This window comes from Mixophyes fleayi, chromosome 3 (genome assembly GCF_038048845.1).
Source record: "Mixophyes fleayi isolate aMixFle1 chromosome 3, aMixFle1.hap1, whole genome shotgun sequence".
Taxonomy (NCBI): domain Eukaryota; kingdom Metazoa; phylum Chordata; class Amphibia; order Anura; family Limnodynastidae; genus Mixophyes; species Mixophyes fleayi.
This window is the reverse complement of record NC_134404.1, coordinates 254,562,161-254,585,903: the sequence shown is the minus strand read 5'-3', so window position 1 is coordinate 254,585,903 and position 23,743 is coordinate 254,562,161. Positions and strand designations below refer to the sequence as shown.

At 39.7% G+C, this 23,743-nt stretch overlaps 1 protein-coding gene across 2 annotated transcripts in view; it reads left to right on the top strand.

Annotated features, from left to right (window-relative positions):
* KMO (kynurenine 3-monooxygenase) overlaps positions 1-22,782 on the top strand; it is a 106,561-nt gene extending 83,779 nt beyond the window's left edge. For both annotated transcript variants that reach the window (XM_075200697.1, XM_075200698.1), the window contains exons 14-16: positions 9,095-9,196; positions 14,607-14,666; positions 20,132-22,782. In XM_075200697.1, coding sequence (XP_075056798.1) covers positions 9,095-9,196; positions 14,607-14,666; positions 20,132-20,311 — 342 coding nt within the window. In that variant the 3' untranslated portion in view covers positions 20,312-22,782. The remainder of the gene's footprint in view (positions 1-9,094; positions 9,197-14,606; positions 14,667-20,131) is intronic.
* The last annotated feature ends 961 nt before the right edge of the window (positions 22,783-23,743 follow it).

Below are 23,743 nucleotides of genomic sequence, written 5' to 3'. Positions count from 1 at the left end.
GAGCAGGACAGCAGCAGCACCTCTGATGGATTATAGGTACTGCTGCCAGATACAAAACAAAGGCAGTCATAACAGTATGTTACCTATATACAGGGGCGGATTAGGAACTTAAAGTGGCCCTGGAAAAAATTCTTGAAGTGGCCTTGTGTGGGAGGGACCAAATCAACTGTAGGTGGGGCCAACACAAAAGTAGGCAGGATTTAAAACTACTAGAATATGGTTGTAGTTACATTTAGGAAAACCTAGATGTGGTGATTTAATAAACATTGGGTCATTACTAAGGCAATGCAGGGGAAAGGCTGCCAGTCCTGTGTTATACAAATACATGAATCCTTTTGCATTATCTGCGACTGGTTTATACCTCTGTGTTCAAACTTGTTTATTGCCTACCAACACATCCTTCCGATATTCCTTTCATAGAAACATATTTTACTTTGTTTAATACATTTTTCTATTATGAAACATGTTGGCACAATCATATCTGATCAGTCTGCAAGAGTAGCATATGAGCACCTCACGCACTGATGCATCTTCCCCTGACATCATGAGCTGCAAACTACCAGTAAAATCTCTCTATATATAATATATAAATATGTGTACTGTGTGTTTCAAAAAATGCATTCAAAATAATCCTATCTGGCTATCCAGTGCGATCACCTCAAAGGTGAAATGCTTCAAGCATCTGCAAGCATCTGTGTGCTACATGAAAATACAGCCAGTATTTAACTTATGTGAAAAATAATATACTAATTTACACCCCTTGCATTGCAACATAGTTTTGTTCAGAAAACTTAAGTAAGAAAACTTACTCAATTTGTTGCCCAAGTTCCTTAATGAATCAGGCCCCAGGTGAGAGAGGTGTATGTAGCAAAGAGGCAGATTTCAGGGTTGAGTTTGAGCTTCTAAACCTTTACCCAGAATACATTGCTTCAGGTGTGTGGCAGTGAACTTTACCACACCCACACAACTGGACACTGAACGGTGAGTCACTACTCTGTGCTTACTTCCTGTCCAGTTGAGCACATGCATTTCCTTTGTTTGAAATGCTCTCTGCCAAATGCCACATGTAATTCTGTTTGTTTGATATACTCTGGCTTTCTGCCAGTTCATATCTTAATGTGCGCATAAGTTCAGCGCCTGTAAACAGCAGTGGAACGCTAGTGGCCATTATGCATGGCTCAAGCTCCGCCTACCATGACTGCGTCATCAGCGATATAGGAGCTACTTTTCAGCACCTCAGCCGCTATAACTGATTGGCAAACTGTATCAGTCAGGTCCAGATTATTGCACTAGTCATGTGAGCCCTTTATTGTCCATCTGATCCTGTGTAACAAATCTTTAGGCCTGACTCTTTTCTTGCCGCTGCATGTGTAATGACATGTTGGCAATTACATTTTTTCTGCAGCTAACTTTGCCTTGATTATAGGTGTTTTTTAATTTACCAAGGAAAATTGTGTTTTTTTACATTTTAGTTTCCCTTACTTTAAAAACACTATGCACCTCAATCTTTAACATAGGCTTTAGCAGATGACGTAGAGGCATTCCTATCCTCATGACTGGTGCCAGCAGCTGCTTGGTGCTCCTGGTCTGTTCTCGACTGATGTGAATCCAAATCGATGGCACAGTACAATGTCACTACACTTTAAAGAACACTGCCAGGCTTATTAATAATGGTACAATACAATGTGAGTGGAGACTTTGAGAAATAAATTCAAGGCTGATTACTTCTGTTAAAGCACTGAACACTGGCAACTAATTGGGGGTGAGCTATGGCTATGGCACAGTGTTTTGGGCAAAAGTATATAAAAATCATATTGTGACCTGTGAGGTGCTAAAAATTGACTGGAAATTAGTGTTGTTGAGGTTAATAATAATGTAGGCGCAAAATAATAGCTAAAATTATGTGATTTTTCCCCCAATAAGTGGCATTTTGTCAAAAAAAGCAAAAACAAAACCAAAACACGCGAGGGCGGTTTTGGCAAAACCAAAACCCGAACGTAATCCAAAACCAAAACATGGGGGTCAGTGAGCATCTCTACTATAAATTCATCCTTTCATCCTACAACACTGCCCTTTTCAATTGCCAAACGAACATTCTTTATATCTCTAATATCCACAGTTTTCAAACCACATCGCCTCTTTGCCACCTTCAACTCACTTCTCTGCCCACCTGCACCTCCTCCTCCTTACTCTCACTGTCCATGGTTTTGCCACCTATTTCAAAGAAAAAATTGAAACCATTCAACAGATATTTCCTCATGCCAATTTCCACTCACTCTACCTATGTTTACCTTTTACTCTCCAATCCACTCTTAATTAATTCTCTCCAGTAACTGAAGATGAATTCTCTGCAATCATCTTATCATCTCACCCTATAACCTGTCCAGAACCTTATTCTCTCCCAACTACTCTGCTACCTCTCCTCCACTGCATGCCCACCTCTATCTCACCTCTTCAACCTGTTTCTCTCCACTGGCACATTTCCATCCTCCTATAAATATGCACACATCTCACCTATTCTGAAGAAACCATCTCTCGATCCAGCCTCTCAAACTACCGCCCTATTTCTCTCCTCCCCATTTCCTCCAAACTACTTGAGTGATTAGTGTACAAACGTCTGTCTGACTTTCTCTCCACTCATTACATTCTCGACTCTTTGCAATCAGGCTTCCACCCCCAACATTCCACTGAAACCGCTCTCACAAAAGTGACCAATGATCTACTTCTGTAAAATCTAATGGTAATTTCTCCATACTCATTCTCCTAGACCTCTCTGCTGCTGTTGATACTGTTGATCATCCTCTTCTCCTACACACCCTTCACTTCATTGGCCTTCGTGACACAGTCCTTTCCTGGTTCACTTCCTTCTTATCAAACCACTCCTTTATTGTTTCTAGCAGTGGCAGATCACCCCCCCCCCTCCACTCCCACTATCTGTTGGGGTCCCTCAAGGATCTGTTCTTGACCCTTTACTTTTTCATTGTACACCTCTTCTCTTGGGGCACTGATTCACTCATTCAGCATCCAGTTCCACCTCTACACTGATGACACTCAAATCTATATCTTTTCCCCTGGCCTCTCCCCTTCTGTACTATCTTGTATAAGCAACTCTCACTTATCTCCACATGGGTGTCCCAATTCTAACTAAAGCTCAACATATCCAAAACAGAGCTTATTATTTCCCCTCCTGTCAGAATCACCACCTCCCCTCAAATCTCCCTCACTGTCAATAACACCACAATTTCCTCAGTCTCTGCTGCCTTGGTTTCACACTTGACTCTGCCCTCTGCTTTATTCCTCACATCCAAGCTCTCTCCCAGTCCTGTCAATTCCACCTTAAAAACATTGCCAGAATATGCTGTTTTCTACTTATGGAATTCCCTACTGTCCCGGTCACTAGGATTCTCGACCCAGAATTCTGCCAATAGTTGTCTACTTCACCAGAGGCACGGAGTCTAACGCAGTGGCTGGTCTTCTCCAGGGACCCCTGCAAGAGGATATGGGTTTGGCGGCTACCACTGCGCAGGTTGCGCCCTCAGGAGAGTATGGCAGAGTCAACGGACATACAGCTATTCAGGGAGAAGGTAGGGGATAGAGCAAACTAGGTAATAGGAGGTGATGAGATGCTCTGCGGGTTGCAGGTAATAGCACCGGAGTAGTGGATAAGTTCCTGGCCAGCAGGTGAGGTGATAGGAGAAGCTGAGTAGGTAAGGAAGCAGGAAGTGAGTAAACCACAGCTACCTCAGCAGAGTGAGGATCAAGAACAGGCATTGGGAATAGGTCAAAGGTGCCTTAAATAGGGGGAAGGCTGACAGAGAGCCAATAAGGAGTGAGGAAAGTTTTTAAAGCTTTTTCCGGTCTGCACATGCACAGAACTAAGATGGCGGATGGCCGCTGCGCTGCACGGACGCCAGCAGAAGAGTGAGTGGCCCAGGTCTAGGCTTAGAGGGACCAAAGACCCGACAAGTGACACCTACCATGCCCAATTAGGCTTTCCCGCAGCCTTCAAATCTATAGACAGTCTCTAAAGACCCTTCTCTTTTTTAAAGCTTACCTTATCCCTGATGATACTCTTCACACTCGTACAAAATGACAGCTTTCCCAATCTCCACTCTAAGGCACACTTGCTCCTTTTGATTCATCTGTGCCCTCTTTCACTTAGATTGTAATGAGCAGGGTCCTCTACCCTTTGTTTTCATGCCTGCATATTTCTTGTCTGCCTTGTATGTCCTGTTTTCCCTACTGTAGGACATTGGGGAGCACTGTGACACCTAACAAATCTATGATAATAACAATAGTTTAGGTTAGATTTCAGTAGTAGGCTTTTGTGCAGTGAACCCCTTGCCTTTTGTTAACTGTATTCATTCCTATGTGACTTTTATAGACATATATCTGTCTTTAATATAAAAAATAAAGTACGCTTGTACTTTTCCAATTGTGTACACATAGGACAGCCTTTTGGCTGATTAGCTAGCGCTGAGTGTGTTATAATTAATTTTTTAAAGTAGTCTTCAAATTGAGATATGCTGCAAAAGCTTTATCCTTTAAATGAAACTTAACTTGAGAGCTAAACGCGCTGACAATTCAGCTCTTTGAACCCATCTAGTCCATCTCTTAGGGTCCTATTTATGAAACCCTAAACCATTAGAAAATGGCTTTTTCCTAATGGTTTTGGGATTTTTAAGTAAAATGCTTATTGAAGATCATCCTCATTAGACAAATTACCCCATTAAACAGGAGTCCCCATAACATTCAGTGGAGATTCGTTAGCATTTCGGAGCTTCACCCCGATGGATATCGCCATTTAAAGATGGCAATAGCTATTGAATTCTATGGGGAGTTCATTGTAGGAGAGGGATCTCTTTTGCTCTCTCCTACTCTCTTTGCCACAAATGGCATCTGTGTAGTAAAGACTGTAGACTGACGTGACTGGTATGAATTTATTTAAAGGAAATAACGGAGGGGGCATATTTATATAATTGCATATGCACTTATTTTGTGTATTGTATATATTCTGAGATAGGAAATCGTTATTTCTGAGACCAGGGTAAAAACTGTTTTTTCCTGTTTTCACCTTACTAGAGGATATGCCTTATTTCTGATGCATATATCTGGTACAATAGACCTTTGTAGATGGAGGTCTTGTGTGTATTGGGATGTATTTTGTATGGAAGTGTCATTGTTTGGGATTTGTAAAGTTGCTAGTGGAAACCTCCAATTAGGCATTTGTGGAAGGGAGTTTGATAGCAGGAATTGCTAACGAAGTTTTGTGATGAAGTGTCATGCCTGCTCTGGCCAAAGTTAAGCAGAGGGTCGTTACTGTGTGGCCTTTTGTCCAGAATTAATTTGATAGATAAGCGCAAATTTTGTTAGATTTGCCATGCATGTAAATCCATGTTTGTGTAAATAGGGTACATTCTGATGCTAAAAATAGCCTGTGTCTGAAATGTATAAAAGGCACTAGTTTATATTTGAAATGTGTTCTTCTGATTTCAACTGACCTGATCACTGGGACCTTTAACCAGTGAGAGCAAATAAACATCTTGCTTCAAGACTTGCTTGAAAACGTCTTCAATATTGCTGTAATCCTGTGACCTGCAGATTAGACCCTAAAACTAATCCGTTCTCTGGCTGTCTGAGGTTTGGACCCAAGCTTTTTCAGTACCACCGCTCTGCCTGCTACCCATGCAGCCCTGGTTAGTGTGATAGGCCAGGGGGGGATCCATCCACAGCAACCCTGATCTATAGTGAGAGGAGTACCAGCCCGGGTACACCAGCAACGAGGTACACTAGAAGCATCAGTTACCCAGAAGGAACGTGGTTCTGAGTGCCATAGAAGGAGCTCAGTGGTGGCAGCATTATAAGCCCCTCCTACTGTGGCAAGAGGGCGCATTTGGTATAACGAAAGGAAATGACAGTCGTCATTAAAAAAAAAGTAATCACAGGGACAGCCTCCTATTGGAAGCGCTGTCCTTACATGACTTGTATAGTAAAGCCGAAAAGTCATCTGTTATCGTTGAGATGACAGATGATAATTAATGGTGCAACAATCTGTTAATTATTATATAGGCCCCTTATTGTTTAATGCAAAAACTGATTTCTCCTGGAGCCATTACATCACCAAAAACAGTTTCTCAAATACAGCTAATATTGGTAAGGAAAATGTATACAACATTCTCTCTAGATAAAGTTTTAAGAATACAGTGCTTTATTCCAAAAATGGCTTATTCATTTCATGTTAATCAAGAAATTATCTTCTAGTTTTAACAATTACAATATCTTAATACATTTTTATTTAATTTCATTGGTTGCCTTTTATCCTATAAATACTGTTGCCATTTGGTATGCAACACTAGCAACAGTATGTTGTAATATTTAATATTTAAGAGTACACCTTCCCAATCTACAATATTTAATGTCTATATTAGCTGGTTATTATTAGGGATGTGCACCGGCCACTTTTCGCGTTTTGGGTTCTGAGTTCTGATTACCTTCAGGTTTTGTGTTCTAATGGGTTTTGCCAAAACACCCCCCTCAAAGTTTTGGGTTTTGGGTTCTGATTTTTTTTTTAAAAAAAGCATAAAAACTGCCACCACACACCCTCCCTCTTCCCTCTCCAATGCCCGAGTGAAGATGGCAGCGGGAAGCGGGGAAAAATATTAATCCGGATCTCGCGAGATCCGATGGCGGGATGATGATGATGTTTTGCCTCGTTCTGAGTTTTGCGTCGGGCGGGAATCCCCGAACAGTGCTCGGATCCGGGCTCGGATCGGCACTGTTCGGGGGTGTTCGGATTTCAAAAATCCGAACCTGCTCACCCCTAGTTATTATTTGACTTTCTAAACTTCATAGTTTTTGTAGCTCACTTAAAGCAATGTTATCATGCTGTGATCACCATTCCCTAAATGTCATAGCATTGTGGTTCTAGAGCAACAATGACCATATCTGCTGCTTTAGGTTATCAAGTTTCCTGTTTTAGTAATTGGTTTAAAATGAAATATACTGGACTATACAAAATACTTTGCTAGATAAACTATATTGTATATATTGTATTTATTTGTTTATGTTATAAAGTGATGTTAATATATGTATACACTCATGTAAAGAATATCTGCATTAGTGAATTCTGATCTCAACACTTATAATTTGAGAGCTGTGACATCATCAGTTCAATGTCCATTAGGAAAATGTGTGTATTGTAAGGAATTATGCACCCCCTATTGTAAACTGTAATGGACATAAGGGGGTAAATGTATCATACATACAGCTAAAATTTAAAGTGGCACTGCGCTACCTTTACAAGCCAGCGCCGCTGTATATTGTAGCTGTCAACTCGCCGATTCCCGGCGAGTTGAAAAAAACGGGGTATGATACATTTACCCCTAGATGTTAATTCAGATATCTGTAGTCTATATAAAAACACTCATCCTAAAGACTGATGCTCTCATTTGCTCACAGAACCCCCTCAGTGAGGAGTATTCAAATATCCATATAATTTAAATTAGGGAGTCCATTGTCCTTTATATCATTATGTTGATTTTTTTTAAATTATATTACTGTCTGTGGATTTCTTCTAGTCACTCAATTATTCTCTGTGTGGAAACAAACAGCGAAAGCGACATCTTCAGTTTATAAAAACATTTTAAGCAAATAGTAAATTACAAAAGACTAAATTTACAACACTTAAATTTAATCATACTTGGCCACCGAATATAAATATCATAATGTATCAAAACACAGAGCATATCTGTTATAGGCCTTAGTTAGAGTTAGGATCAAATCCAATTAAAGGGTACAAATTTGTGCCTTGACAATTCATGTCGTGATGCAAGGGGTACAAATGCAATTTCTTGCACTGCCACATTTGCATGCAGCACATAAATAATGGGCAAGAATGACATTTCCTAACTACTGCACCTCTAGATTTAGCCCCATTCCAGCAGAGCTAGGTGCAGGTTGATTTTACATATGTGATTACAAAGACCTGCAGTGGGCATGTACTATGAAATGTACTATGCATACATTAGGAGTATTTGCACACATGAAGTGTTACAGGTATGCACTTTTTGCAGTTTGTAAATGTTTCTTAATGAATGGAAATAAACGGGTGTTGTAAGTGATGAGCAGAAGATCCATTTAACAACAGTGAATATTGAGGACACAACTCAATGCTGAACATGTTGTACAACACTTAACTTTCTGTTTTAAAAAGTGTCTTATATTGCATTACGTTTTCCAATGCCTATTAAATACTTGTGTCTGCTGGAGTTTGAGAATGAAAGAACTGAAATACCTAGTGAAATAAAGTAATACTGAAAGAAAACATGAAACTGATATCGGGCAAATACAGGAATTTGGGAGGGAAGTTTCCAACTTTACTTTTCACCAATATATTCATATTTAATGCATATACATACTGTACAAATATTACATACAACATATATATGCTGCTTTGGAAAACTTTACAAATCACACTACTTGCAAAAAGCAGCCATTGTGTTTCTACCATGTCATCTGCTTTTCTTAATACTTAAGACAGTACGTAAGTATGGTTTTGAGAGGGTTTTTCAGACACCAGTAATTCTCCCTGCGCTGACTCAAAAGATCTGGTAGACATTAGAGAGGAGACTGCTGAAAGACAGTCAGATCCGTTAGCAGTCTGACATTTCAGGGGATGAGATTGTGGATAATATGAGACAACCATATATGAAATAGAGGTTAACTAGAAGCTGGAAAGGAGACATTAAGGGCTCCTTGTCACTACACTTCATAATGTACATTTAGCTCATAGCATTTTCAGACATATTATGAAATGAATGGTCAGGGACCATGAGTATAGGTATCAATGGTCTCTATTACACTATACAAATTGCATGTGTTCACAACTCTAAGATGACCGTGTATGCATACATATGTAGCAGACAGGCTTGAGATCTGGATAATTATAGATAAGACAATGGCAATCAACTACATAAAAGGCAGCAGAGGCTGGCCGAAGTTAAATTGTTTTTTTTGCAATACTTTAAAATTTTACATTAACACATTAAAAAAATATATTTTCCATTAAACTGGTTGTATTATTGTTTCTTAACAGATGCGGTCTCATGTCAATTCAAAGTGGTTTCTATTTCGAAAATACTTAGACAACTTCCTTAACTTTCTTATGCCTTCCACCTTCATTCCACTTTATTCAATGGTAAGATATTTAATAATTAATCATATTCTATCTTGTAATAATACCAAATGTTTAATAATGTGCCTTACAATGCAAAAGAAAAAAAGCTTATAGAAATCATTCACCCAAGGGCATCCGACTTCCCCTGTTAAATAGGAGAATGATGTGAAGGCTGCAGCAGTTCTTGGTAATGCGTGTTCTATAGCTATGCCTCTTGTCCAATCATGTGCTGCATTCAGTATACACCTCACATCCAATTTAAATTACCCATCCAGTTTATTCCATACTTGCCAACCTTTAATTACTCCACTCCGGGAGACCCGAAGGAGAGATCAAGTGTCCGGTGCGGAGGTGAGAGGCATTGCAAACTGCATCATTTTGACTTTTGTGACATTGCAAGACGGGGACAGGGACAAAATGATGCAATTCGTAGTGTAAGAATTACTGAATGAGTGACTCGTTACTCCGGTCTTCTTGACCAGTTTCTGTTTTATTTTGTCACAACAACACTGTAACACAATTCTTAAATGTTCCACGACTTCCTGACACTAACTAAACCCACGAGGCCTAGCTATCGTCTGGCTGCTCTTCAGCTATAGGAGCCCTGGCCACCAGTTCCCACAATCCTTTTATTCTTAACAAGCACACCTCAGCAATCACACCCATATTGTGCACCTGTGAGTAAAATCCTTCCTTAAGATACCAGGAGAAATAATAGTAACTCTTTTGCAATAGTACTTGATTTAAGAAAAACAACCGATACATATTGATGCACTCGGGCAGACTTCTCCAAGAGACCTACTAAATCCATGGAATTATAGGGAGAGGTACCATGGAAGCTCAATAGTCTGGTTTAGGAGCAGTCTACTAGCACACTGGGCAGGCTTGACAGTATCTCTTGATGGCCATGTGGATTTCTGGCCTGTAAAACCTCAGGAGCACCCGATTTGGAGTCTTCTCCTCCCCCAAATGCCCACTCAAAAGTTGTGTACTGGCTGCTATTAAAACCAATGTGACTCCCTTAACATGCATGACCAGCCAATTCCTGATATTTCTAATGTCTTAGTTAGCAGCAGCTGCTTTGTTTTTCTCTTTTGTTTTTTTCCTCCACGGGAGGGAAAATAAACATCAACAAAACAAATCTTTTACATGTGTGCTACATGAAAAAAACAAAACATTATTTTCCTTATGTGTAAAATAATAAACTAATTTGCACCCCTTGCATTGTAATATGGCTTTGTCCAGAAAACTTAAGCAATAAAACTTACTCAATTCTTGCCTAAGTTCCTTAATGAATCAGGCCCTATATTATTAACAGGTAACAATAATTGAATACTTTTTTTTTGTGTGCGTTCTACTGGGACTTCATATGGACATATGTATAATTCCTAATGTGTGTTGTGTTGTATAGACAAAGCGTACCTATATCTGTATTCAACAAAAGGCATTTTTAAAGTCCACTTGTAGTTGAATACGGATGTGCATATGCTCAAATTCTGTGTTTTTTTTTGCTTTTAAATGCACATTATGTTTCTTTTGCGTGCTACAGTGAATAACAGACTGCATATTATGAAATGCTCAAACAAAAGGTAAAAGGGTCTGTTAAGAAATACAATACCTCCCTCCCTCCCTCTTCCTCTCTCCCTCTGTCCCTCTCTCTACATCTCCATTAAATAATGGGTTTGGATAGAAGGATACACGCTGAACACTTCCATTAATCACATTCCTGGGAAAACAACCCTTCATCACACAACAATCACCCCAACTTTTTAAAGATGGTCCAGACTTCGAGAAGTCCCACACATATCCTCCCCGATCTGTCCACTAACTCCAATACTTAACAACAAAGACTTTTCTTTCGGGCAATCAAAAACAGCCTTTGTCTGATGGACTGAGGTGGGAGTTTCGAGTGTCGGCTAGCCGTGGTGTCAGGTGCCGTCCCTGCACTGTGTATAGGTGCTGGGGACGGATGCCTGTCTCTCAGAGCAGATCTCGTCCCATTGCCTTTCAACGGGACGTACTTCCGGGTTCACCAACTCCAGCGTGCTTTGTCCTGTTCCCTTGCTCCTGTTATTGGTATATTGCTTCCTGACTCCTGGCTTGTTTCTGACCTTCCTTTTTGTCCTGCGATTTGGCTCTGTTGATATTTGAATTCCGACCTCTGGCTTGCTTCTGACGTTCCCTCTTAACCACCCTTGTGTACTGCACTATCGTTTGGTATTTGACCCAGACCATATGACTATTCCTGTTCTCTTCCGCTGCACTGATAACTAGCCCAGAGAACCGCGTCCTGCGCACCTCACACAGCCAAGTCCATACCTCCTTGCGGTGGTGGTCCCTGGTGAATACCGGTGGTGCATTGGATTCCGCACCTCCCTGTCTAGTTGCGCCAATATCAGTCAGTCAATATATTATCTAAAGTTATTATTGTGACAGACAGATGCATCTGGTGTCATGCCATTTACAGACATCCAAACAAACTGGACCTTACCTAACTCTGAAATATGGAGATACTTACAATTAAAATACTTTTTAAACTCCTCTCAGATTTACTTGATGGCTGGAAGAAAACCAACATTATTTGAGTCTCAATGCATAGAGACCCAATACCCTAAGCATCAGGGGCGGACTGGGACTAAAAATCAGCCCTGGCATCTAAAATACACAGGCCCACCTTAGTTCAAGCATGAAAGAAATTGTGTACCGCCGCACAGCGGCGGCGCCGAAAAGGGTGTGACCGCATTGTGTTGTGGGTGTGGCCAACATGGGGCTTTGATACATACATTATAATAAAACATTACATTTATCTATGCTTCTGGTGCTGCTGACATCCATAAGGGTGGGAACTTCCTGCAGAGTGAGCAGGGAAGCTCTTTGTCTCACGAGATTACAAAATCTCGGCTTGCTGCAGGCTGTGTCCTGTCCGGGAACTGAGAGCAGCTATCAGTTCCTTTCCCCTAACCAGAGCTGGATTAAGGCACAGGTGACCCTGGGTATTTAAGACAGCAGGGCCCTATTATGTAACATGGTTATCATTTTAGACAAATACACAGGCAATACTGTGTACACTACTGTTAGAAGCACACAGCTTTGCCTTCACAAGCAGTACGTAGTGAAGCGGGACATACCTCCCAACTGTCCTCCCAGTCAAACCAAATCCTGACTATGTGAGACAGTCACCCAAATTTAGGACAGTTGGCAGATTGTCCTGCTCTCTCCTACCTGTCTTGCTCACTTTCACCACTTGTAGCAGCTGGTTTCTTTAGCTCAGTTCTTTCTTGTCTTGATCCTGGAATATTGGATGCCCTATTTTGAAAAAAAATGGGGTACATGAGATTTAGAAAACTCCAACCATCCCCAACAAATAATTCATATTCACATTTAATAAATAGCCCACCTCCCACACTATATTAAGATCCTCCCTTATCTCACATATTATATTAAAATACTGCGCACGCACACTATATGAACATGACCAAACACACACGCACACTATAGCAACATGGGACCCCACAGCCACACTATTAACCCCACTATTAGACACACTATTAGACACACTGTTTTCTCCACTGTTTTTGCTCCAGTTTGCCCCACTGTTTGTTTTAGCTCCAGTTTGCCCCACTGTTTGTTAGCCCCACTGTTTGTTAGCCCCACTGTTTGTTTGCCCCAGTTTGTTTTATCCCCAGTTTGCTCCACTGTTTGTTTGCCTCAGTTTGTTTTAGCCCCAGTTTGCCTCACTGTTTGTTAGCCCCACTATTACTTACACACACAGACACACTTACCTTTTTACATCCAGCAACAACACTCTGCGCGCTGCTCGGCAGGCGGAGAATCAGTGACAGCCGCCTATGCGACCAATCACATGGGACAGCACCACGTGACAGGTGCCGTCCCATGTGATTGGTCGCATAGGCGACTGTCACTGATTCTCCGTCCGCCGAGCAGCGCGCAGAGTGTTGCTGCTCGGCGGGCATGTGCCAGATGGCCAGTCCGGCCCTTCTAAGCATACAATGTCTTCTATCTATAAGATTCTAATTGAACATACCTTTAGATCCTTACTGAATTTCACCAGAGATTGGGATCATGAAATTGTCATCCCTAATTAAAATTGGAAAAACATTTTCCAATGTACACACCTCAGCTCAATTAGAACTCAAGTAATCGAAACCCAATACAAAGTCCTGACTCATTGGTATCGATGCCCTAGTTTACTGACTAATTAATATGTATCTTGGTATCCCCAACCTATGTTGGAGATGCCAATAGGCTCCCGGTACCCAACTACACATCTGGGGGTGAATGTATTAAGCAGTGGATTCAGCAAGTCGTCGATATTCAGCGACTTTGCAAGGGAAATTTTAAAACGGCAATGGCTTGCAAGGCAAAACTTGAAAAATATTGGTGACTTGCAGAGTCCTCTGCTTAATACATTTACTCCTTGGTGGTATTGCACAGTCCTTCTCTGTTTCTGGGATGATGTAATAGTTTTTTCCAAAACAATTATGGGAATAGAGGTACCCAAGGGCCCAAACTTTGGTTGCTTAATGATTCTAGCTTACCCATTTCCCAATATAAAAGTCCACCTTGAAAAACCTCAATTGCGCAGCAAAGTCTGTAATATCAGTTCACTGGAAATTCCCAATGCCACCATCCTATAAAGAATGGTTTAAGCGATTTGATAAATTGATCAGATTGTTCATTGACATGTAGAAATCTAAAGAGAAGTTCCAAGAATATTAGCTACTATGGTTCAAATGGCTAGAATTCAAAGAAACACCTATATATAACCTTTGGAATAACTGAAACCTGTTTCCTTCCAAAAGCCATTGTCCAATATTATCTCAATATCCTCGTTTAACACAATCCGGTTCCTCCATCCTTCCCCCTACTTTTCCTCCCCAGCTCTCCTTTTCTCCCACATTCCCTATCCTAAATTTTTTATAAAATAATATAAAATACCAGTTTATCAATATATGTTTATATATGTTAATATCTATTTAATTTAAGAAGATTTATTTTTCTAATCTTGTAAACAAACTGTTATGCCATGAACATATGATACTTATGTTCTATTATGGGAAAAATATCCCACATTATTATAACAATATGTTCACTTTATCATTACATAAGCTGTACATTTATTTAACCAATATCAATTAATTGCAAAAAATGTTTTAAAAATAATAATTTTAAAATGTAGTGTACATGTTGCAGTTTATAATATATAATATTTTTACATGAACATTCAGGGGTGTAATAGTGAAGTGGAATTTATAAGTTAATTTCTTTATCCACCATTACGCCAATGAGCTAGCTACTCTATACTTCCCATACAAACTCCATACAGAGAGTCAAACCGATGGCCCCACAATATTACAATTGCTAAAAACACTATAAAAATACTTGCTTTGTCAATTTTTTTTTCTTTTAGGTAACTTTTAGTAGAATACGATACCATGAAGTTATTCTGCGCTGGAAGTGGCAAAAGAAGGTAATCATCACAAGTGCTATTTTTATATATCTAAATAATTGAATTAGGTTACCTTGTAGTTATGTGTTTATGCTAACTAGTATCACAAACCACATTTATTAATGATGTCTCATTATATCTTATATGGATAGATGGGTGGTACTCCCCCAGAGTAGGACAATTAGAGTAGCTCTAATTAGAGATGCTGGTTTTGGTTTTGGATCTGAATTAGCTTAATGTTTTGGTTTTGGTTTTGGAAAAACCACCCTCGTGTGTTTTAGCTTTGGATTTGGTTTTGGATCTGCATTTTTTTAGAAAAATTGCTAAAATAATGCTAAAATCACATAATTTTGCTCTTTTTTTTGATCCTACATTATTATTAACCTCAATAACACTAATTTCAAGTAATTTACAGTCAATTTTGACCACCTCACAGGTCATAATACTATTTTCATACACTTTCGAACAATTACTGCAGCACAAGGCAGTTCCTACCACATCTAGGACACATTGGCAATCAGCAGTGGCAGAAAAGAAAAGTGGGGCAAGATGGAATTGTCCTTGGATCATGAAACCAGTTATGATTCATTTGATCGCTCCACCTGTTTCTTGGATAAGTGAGGTAATTCTACAGTTAATTCATGGCAATGAGCGCTGACCCCCCCCGGGATGCGTGCTTTTATCAGACTCACACCAATCCAGGGTACCAGACAATGCACTAAAAAGAGCCATTGTAATATCCAGCAAAAAGCCAATTCATCAGTGAGCTTCGAATCAGCCCCAATTCCCACAAAATTATTATCTAGTTAGATACCTTTGATGTAAGGTGCAGATTATAAACACTTGATGAAACAGCAGCAAAGTGGAAGGTAATACATATACATGTCTATTTAGATATCCATGCTTACATTACTTCTGAAAGAAAGCTTGTTCTTTGTTAATAAAACTGTTGTCTTTTTATACGGTTTCAAAAAATTTAAAATAATCCTCCACCATTCTTTGGATGTTGATAGTAGAATCAGGTGGAGTTACAGCAGAGGTGTTACTAATTCTGGTCAATTCTTTTACAGTAGACAAGACCAGGGGGTAAATGTAAGTTTGCCTTTGCAGGTAAAATTTAAAGCGGCGATGGCTTGTAAAGTCGCCGATTTCCGGCGAGTTGAAAAAATCGGAGGATGATACATTTACCCCCAGATGTCAAAATGTTGTGCTGAGTCATCTGCATCATCAGTTGGTGTCTAAGATTTTTGCTAAGCACACAACAATATATAGCACATGTAGGCAACATTGGCACACAGCGGTTACTAAAAGGAAAAATGGTGCAAGGGGGAATTGTCCTTGGGTCCTCCCACCCACCCTTATGTTGGATCTTAAAAAGGACATGCACACTTTAACAAACCAAGCACTTCAGCCACAAAAGTGCCACTCCTTGTGGCTGAAGTGCTTAGTTTGATTGGGCCCCCACAAAACAAGGTAACAATGGCCTTAAGCCACCTAAGGTAACAGTGCTGTTAATGAACTCTACTGTGGCAAGATGTTGTTGTCATCATCATCAGCTTCATCCTCACCCTCATCAGTGTGTACATCATCCTCACACATTATTAATTCATCACCGCTGGAATCCGCCATTACAGAAGTCTCAGTATTTTGATGTAATTGGCCGGAAAGGCCTTCCTCGTGGAACTTGGAAGTTCATTTTTATAAACATCATCTTTTCCACATTTTGAGGAAGTAGCCTCCTACGCCGATTGCTTACAAGGTTCCCGGTTGTGCTAAAAACTCTTTCCGAGTACACACTGGAGGGTGGGCAGCTTAGGCAGTGCAAAGCAAGTTGGTACATGGGTCTCCAAATTCCCTTTTTTTCCTCCCAGTATGTAAAGGGAATGTCTGATGTGTCTATTTCTATGCTGTCGTGAAAATAATCCTCCACCATCCTTTGGATGCTGATAGTAGGATCAGGTGGAGTTAGGGCAGAGGTGTCACGTTTTTTGGTCAATTCTTTTAGACCATACCAGATGTCAAAATTTGGTACAGAGTCATCTGCATCATCCCTAGGTCTCTTGGGAAAGCTAAGTTTGAGTGAGAAACTGAAGGAGGAGACGCCGTCCTGTCATGTAACACTTGGGGGTATATTTACTAAGCTTCGGGTTTGAAAAAGTGGGGATGTTGCCTATAGCAACCAATCAGATTCTAGCTTTCATTTATTTAGTACTTTCTACAAAATGACAGCTAGAATCTGATTGGTTGCTATAGGCAACATCCCCACTTTTTCAAACCCGCAGCTTAGTAAATCTAGCCCGTGAGCTGTCATCTTGCTCACCAGGAGCTCTTTGCATCTCTTCAGATCTGGTTCAGTTGGAAACAAAGAGAAGACATAGCTCTTAAACCGAGAATCAAGCACAGTCGCCAAAATGTAGTGATCCGATTTCAAGATTTTGATAACTCTTGGAGAAGCGAATAAAATACGTGAAACACACACAAGAAGTGGATTTTTTGGTCTTCTGTCCAGGCATGACAATAGCCTTCTTCTTATCACGTGCCAGAACTGCTTCCGCCGGTGCAGGACTTACACAAACAACATCATCCTCATCAACATCCTCATTAGCGCCCGCATCGGCTACATAAATATTCTCCTCATCCTGTTCCAATTCCAAAGTGGCATCCTCAATTGGTGTATTAACGGCTACACTCGGGCTGTTCAGGCACACAGCTCGGCTTTTACACGTAAAAGTATTTGGGCACCACTTTTGGAGTCCGAATGACAAGGTCTTGCTTGGTCACGACTGACCTTACAAGAAGATGCCTCAATAAAAATGTCAGATCTCACACTCATAGAGAAAAGCGAAGGCCTCATTCTTTCTTTGCCACTGTGTGTGTAGAATGGTATGTTGGCAATTTTTCATTTTTTCTGCAGATAACTTTGCCTGGATTCCAGCTCTTTTTTTCTTGACCAAGCTAAAATGTGTTTTTTTTTACATTTTGTTTGCCTGACTTAAATACACTATGTACTTTTACATAGGCGTTACCAGATGATGTACAGGGATTACTATAATCATGACTGGTGGCAGCAGCTGCTTGGTGCTCCTGCTCTTCTGTGTACTGCTGTGAATCCATTTGGATAACACTTGACTACACATTCAGAAGAAAAGCCTGCAAGGACTAGTATTTGTATTTCAGCAATGGAGCTCTTCTCTTTGGGTGTATATAACAAACCGTACACTTTTTTTGTACAAATTCAGAAGAAAAGTGTCATGCAGGACCCGCACACGGGCACCAGCTCTGCGCATGTGCAAAGCCAACTCCCCTCTCTTATGACCTTCTACTTGTTCTCCATATGCCCTGGCATTTTGGAACACTATTTAAACCTCCCACTTACTCCTGTCCGATGCCTGTTCTTTGAGTTCATACACTCTCTGTAAAGACCTGGCTCCCTTCGGTCTGACTCTCCTGCTGTTGCTCCAGTGTGGACGCTACCTCTCATGATTCCTCCTGCTGTCGCTCTGAGTTACCATCATTGGACCAGCTATAGTTCTACACCTCTATTGGCTTGATTGAACTACCGCTGTCCCAGGGACTCTCCTGCGGCTGCTCTGTGTTACTAGCATCGGGTCAGCTATAGTTCTACTCCTCCATTACTCCTCTGAGCTGCCGTCATCTTTCCTCTGCTTCTGGCTCCGCCTATCTCTCTGCCCAGCACTCATCCAGGGGACCGCGACCTGCGGGATAGGGGCAGCTAAGTCCATACCCCCTTGCGGTGGTCCCTGGCGAACACCACCTACCCATTAGACTCCGCACCCCTGAATGAGCAACAGCACCTGGCAGTTACAAGGGATCCACTAAATATCCGCAGGTTCCCTACTGGTAAATAGTAAAAAAAAGTTTGTGCTTGAGGGGGGACTTTGCATGATGCTTTACAGGGGTGTAATTTGCAGTAATGCATAATGATTGTCACCAAACTGTTTTTATAGATAGACCCCACTAAAAAAGTTTGTGCTTGAGGGGGGACTTTGCATGATGCTTTACAGGGTTGTAATTTGCAGTAATGCATAATGATTGTCACCAAACTGTTTGTATAGATAGACCCCACTGTCTCTACTGATGTTCTCATGCTGTCTGCACCATCTACAATATAGTTTAGTGAATCACCTTAGCACCATTATGGTTTACACAAATGCAGCTCTTATATTAGTGATACTAACCACTAAGCACGGAGGCTTAGTGGTTAGCACTTCTGCCTTACAGCACTGGGGTCATGAGTTCAATTCCCAACCATGACCTCATCTGTGAGGAGTTTGTATGTTCTTCCCGTGTTTGCGTGGGTTTCCTCCGGGTGCTCCGGTTTCCTCCCACACTCCAAAAACATACTGGTAGGTTAATTGGCTGCTAACAAATTGACCCTCGTGTGTGTGTGTGTATATGTTAGGGAATTTAGATTGTAAACCCCAATGGGGCAGGGACTAATGTGAGGGAGTTCTCTGTACAGCGCTGCGGAATTAGTGGCGCTATATAAATAAATGGTGATGATGATGATAGATTCACCCTGTCGGTCTAGCTATTCTAGTTGATTCTATATGATACAATTTCTTTATTATGCAGAAAGACTAATCCATGTAATTTCTAAGCGGCACTGTGCGAACACAGAGTTCTGACCACTTGTGGCTTTCTGTCATGATAATTCACATTTGCAATTGCCTAACTTCATTCAATGTATTTTCATTGTTAGCGTTGGTATGCCTCCTGTCATTTCTCTGAGCAGTGATTACTAATTGTTGTAATGTGTTACAATTCTATTAGTATTTCTAAGGAGTTATTATGAATGAATTTTCTGTGACATAGTATATGTCTATTCTATATGAATTTTCGGTGATATAGTATTTATTACACAGATTTCCTAACAGTCGTCATACAATGCTACCGACGTACGTTTCTCTATTGCTAATCACGTTTAAATAATTTTGACCCAGAAAATTAAGTGCTATTTTTACATTTGGGTACCTAAGTAAAATAGACACATTCATGCACCTAGCATGCACTCGGCAGGGAATGCCCCCAATTTGCCCATCTCCTCTCATAAAAAGATGCTATTTTTTTTTTTTTTTTATATCCCTCAGACTACAAAGTTTGGCCACAAATCCATGTGCTTCCCCATAAAAACTGGTCCAACAGCAAAACTTTTGTAAATTATCTTTTGATCTGAATTTCTTACTGTAGGATACCATGCATGAGTAGCTATACAGTTTCATTATATTTTGTAGCATAACCCTACTTATGACTTAGTTTTAAAAAAGATTTAGATGTAGGCCAATAATTTTACACTATGCTGTCTGTTTATGGCCACCAAGGAATTCTACATTAGAATTCATCAAATGCCTTAAATTAAAAATGAAGTAAAATGATATAAGAATGCATTAGAAATGTACTAGTATTGCAAAAAATGTTGTTAATCTTAAACCATTAACAATGAACATCTTTTTGTTTTTGTACAGGTCATAACTGTAGGAATTGTTGTATCTGGTGTCACATTAACATGCAGCGGTACATATCTGCTAATGAAGTGCCTGCCTTCTGTAATTAAGAAGGGAAATTTTACTCAACTGCCAGTCTACTTGTCAAGAGTTGGGTACTTTTCATTGCCAAAACTTGATTTTACAAAATGTTCATCATGAGAGAAATGAAAATACCCCAACCAACAATATTGTCTTTATAATGCAATCCCTTATGTTCCAATATTGCCAAATTATGTCACTAGTCATGTGTCATTTTATTAAAATGTAATGCAAATATTTTTAATTACATACTATATAATGAATGATGAGCTATTTAAAAGGTACACATTTGTATATGTATATGCATTTGTATGCAATATGGTCAGCTTTTAACAAAATATAATTAAAATATTAAAGTACTGCTGCTTATCTTATGAAGAAGCATTATACAGAATATACATTATACATTAAAAATAGAGTAGTACATGTTACCCAAGAGGTCTGTAGATATTCTTCAAAATAATACTCAATTTTGGACTATATAAGACTGGAAACCAAACTACTAAACAGCACAAAATCTCCACCTCAAGCGGCTGTGCAGATTTATTTATATAGAACATAGATGGCAAAGCCCAATTTAGATAAAAAGTCTGCCCATTTTTAAAATAATACAAGAAAGATTATAAGCAAGTCTCTAAATATTTTACTAAAAGTAAATAGGGACAAAAAATGTATACCACAAGCTTAAACACAATTGCAAAGTTAATTGATATTTACTCCATGAATATATAACTACAGTATGTTTCTAAAATTAAAATTGTAAAGAATTCCGGATTTCGATTAAAATGGCAAAATCCTAATGATTTGTCAGGACCCAAATCTTGCTCAAATCGAAAGAACTATTTGGAATACTAAACCAAATCTAGGATTTGGCACAACTTTTATTTTCTATTATCTAACTAAATTATAGAATGCTGTTACAGATGATATAGTTGATTACATTTATCAGAGAAACAGAAGCTCACAAAAAAGCATTAAAGGGTTGAATAAAATCCATTGGTTACCCTTTGAAGAGCATTAATGTGAAGCTGCTTTAATTTTAGATTCAGTGATCCTTTTATTTCTCTAAGGATGCCTGCATTTGGGCATCTACTAGCCACCAAAGATGACTGAGAATTACCTCAATTGGTAATGAATGAAAAGAAGATCTGAACCTAATTTCTTATGAATGTCCAGCCAATCGGCTGATCATACAAATGGAGCCCCATGGGATTTGTGTGTTAAGCCTGACCACCCACGTAAGTGTCCAAATTTGAAACATAATGGACATTTTGGAGATAAGACCACATAGCCTGTAGATAATGCAGCACATAATGTGTAAGCCATTACCAGGCATTGTTGGTACAGAAAGTCCACAGCTAGTGAGCCATGTGTTGAGCGGATTAAATTTAAGTATGATGATTAGCTCTTTAAAACAGAATTTAATTACTATTTTGAATTTTGTCCCAGTTGATATCTGCACACAGTGTTCTTTATGAATATCACATGCAGCTCAATTAGGAATCCTGGCTGATTAAAAAAATTACAATCGAAACAAAAACAAAATGTGGCACATGGCAACCCCCCCTCCCCCAAGTGGCACATGGCAACACCCCCTCCCCCAAATGCTAAATTTAGAATATTTGTTATAAGCAAAGTTGGCTACTATGTTAATAAGGTGGAACATTGATCGATAGCTACAACTACCAGTTACTATTAACAATTATTATTACCATTATTATTTTTTATCTATAAGGCGCCACAAAAGGTCTGCAGCACTGTACAAACCTTTCACTAAGATTTTGTGGAAGGGCATTGCATAACATGTTAAAAATAGAATTATTATTACTTTAACGTAAAAGGTTATCATTCTAATTATTTAGTTACTATTCCCCAATTGATACTTGATAATTACTGACTCTGCACCATTTGGAAGCTTGGGAAAATCTGAATTTCAGTTCAGAAGAGTTCAGAGTGATGTGAACCAGTGGCAATCATCAGGTAACAATGGGTATCCCATAGGATAGCAATTACACCCACCCTAAGCTACTAAAGCCATTTTTACCACTGGGATAACCACCCTACATGCCTAATTACACCATGCCACATTTATCAAATACCTCAAGCAACTAATACTACTTATTTGCCAGCATGACTGCTTCACGCCTCTATTTTATGTGAGGATGTTTTCCATTAGACATTTTTCAAGTTTATTTTTGCATACTTTAAATATAGTGTGAGTAATAGAGGTCGTAAAACGATATTTAATTCTGATGATTACCTTGTTTTTGAAAATATATTGGTGTTGGGTGTCTTATAACTGCTTTATATTGTAATATTTTGGTGAATATTTTGCATAAAATTACAAGGTGTTTGTGGGGCTATGGTTGTCACATAATATAGTAATTGTAAATTATGGTATCAATTAGAGATGAGCGCACTCGGATTTCTGAAATCCGAGCCCACCCGAACGTTGCCGATCCGAGCCGGATCTGAGACAGATCCGGGTATTCCCGCCAATTGCAAAACTGAAACCGAGGCTCTGAGTCATAATCCCACTGTCGGATCTCGCGGTACTCGGATCCTATAAATTCCCCGCTAGTCGCCGCCATCTTCACTCGGGCATTGATCAGGGTAGAGGGAGGGTGTGTTAGGTGGTCCTCTGTCCTGCTATATCTCGTGCTGTGCTGTGCTGTTCAGTTCTGTGCTGTGCTGTGTTCTGCTCAGTCCAGTGGTGCTGTGTCCTGTGCTTTGTCCTTCTGAGTTCAGTGGTGCTGCTGGGTCCTGTGCTGTGTCCTGTTCAGTCCAGTGGTGCTGTGTCCTGTGCTCTGTCCTTCTGAGTTCAGTGGTGCTGCTGGGTCCTGTGCTGTGTCCTGTTCAGTCCAGTGGTGCTGTGTCCTGTGCTCTGTCCTTCTAAGGGCATTGCTATTTCCCCATTATTCCCAAATTATAAAAAATTTCAAAAAAAGTTAAAAAAAAAATTACAAAAAAAGTAATTAGAAAAAAAAAAAAAAAAATATCCCAAAACAATCCTGCAGTATAAGTCCATTGGTACTGCTATATTACAAAGTTCACTGATTCAGCAGTATAAGTCTAGTGGTACTGCTATATTACAAAATTCACTGATTTTGCAGTATAAGTCCATTGGTACTGCTATATTACAAAGTTCACTCATTCTGCAGTATAAGTCCATTGGTACTGCAATATTACAAAGTTCACTCATTCTGCAGTATAAGTCCAGTGGTACTGCAATATTACAAAGTTCACTCATTCTGCAGTATAAGTCCAGTGGTACTGCAATATTACAAAGTTCACTCATTCTGCAGTATAAGTCTATTGATACTGCAATATTACAAAGTTCACTCATTCTGCAGTATAAGTTCAGTGGTACTCTCCTGTGCCGCATATAATTTTTAAAGGCTTTGCCGAGTGTGTGTGGCTTCGGGGTACACTCTCTTGTGCTACATATAATGCAGAACAAAAATTTGGAGGATAAAGTAGGGAAAGATCAAGACCCACTTCCTCCTAATGCTGAAGCTGCTGCCACTAGTCATGACATAGACGATGAAATGC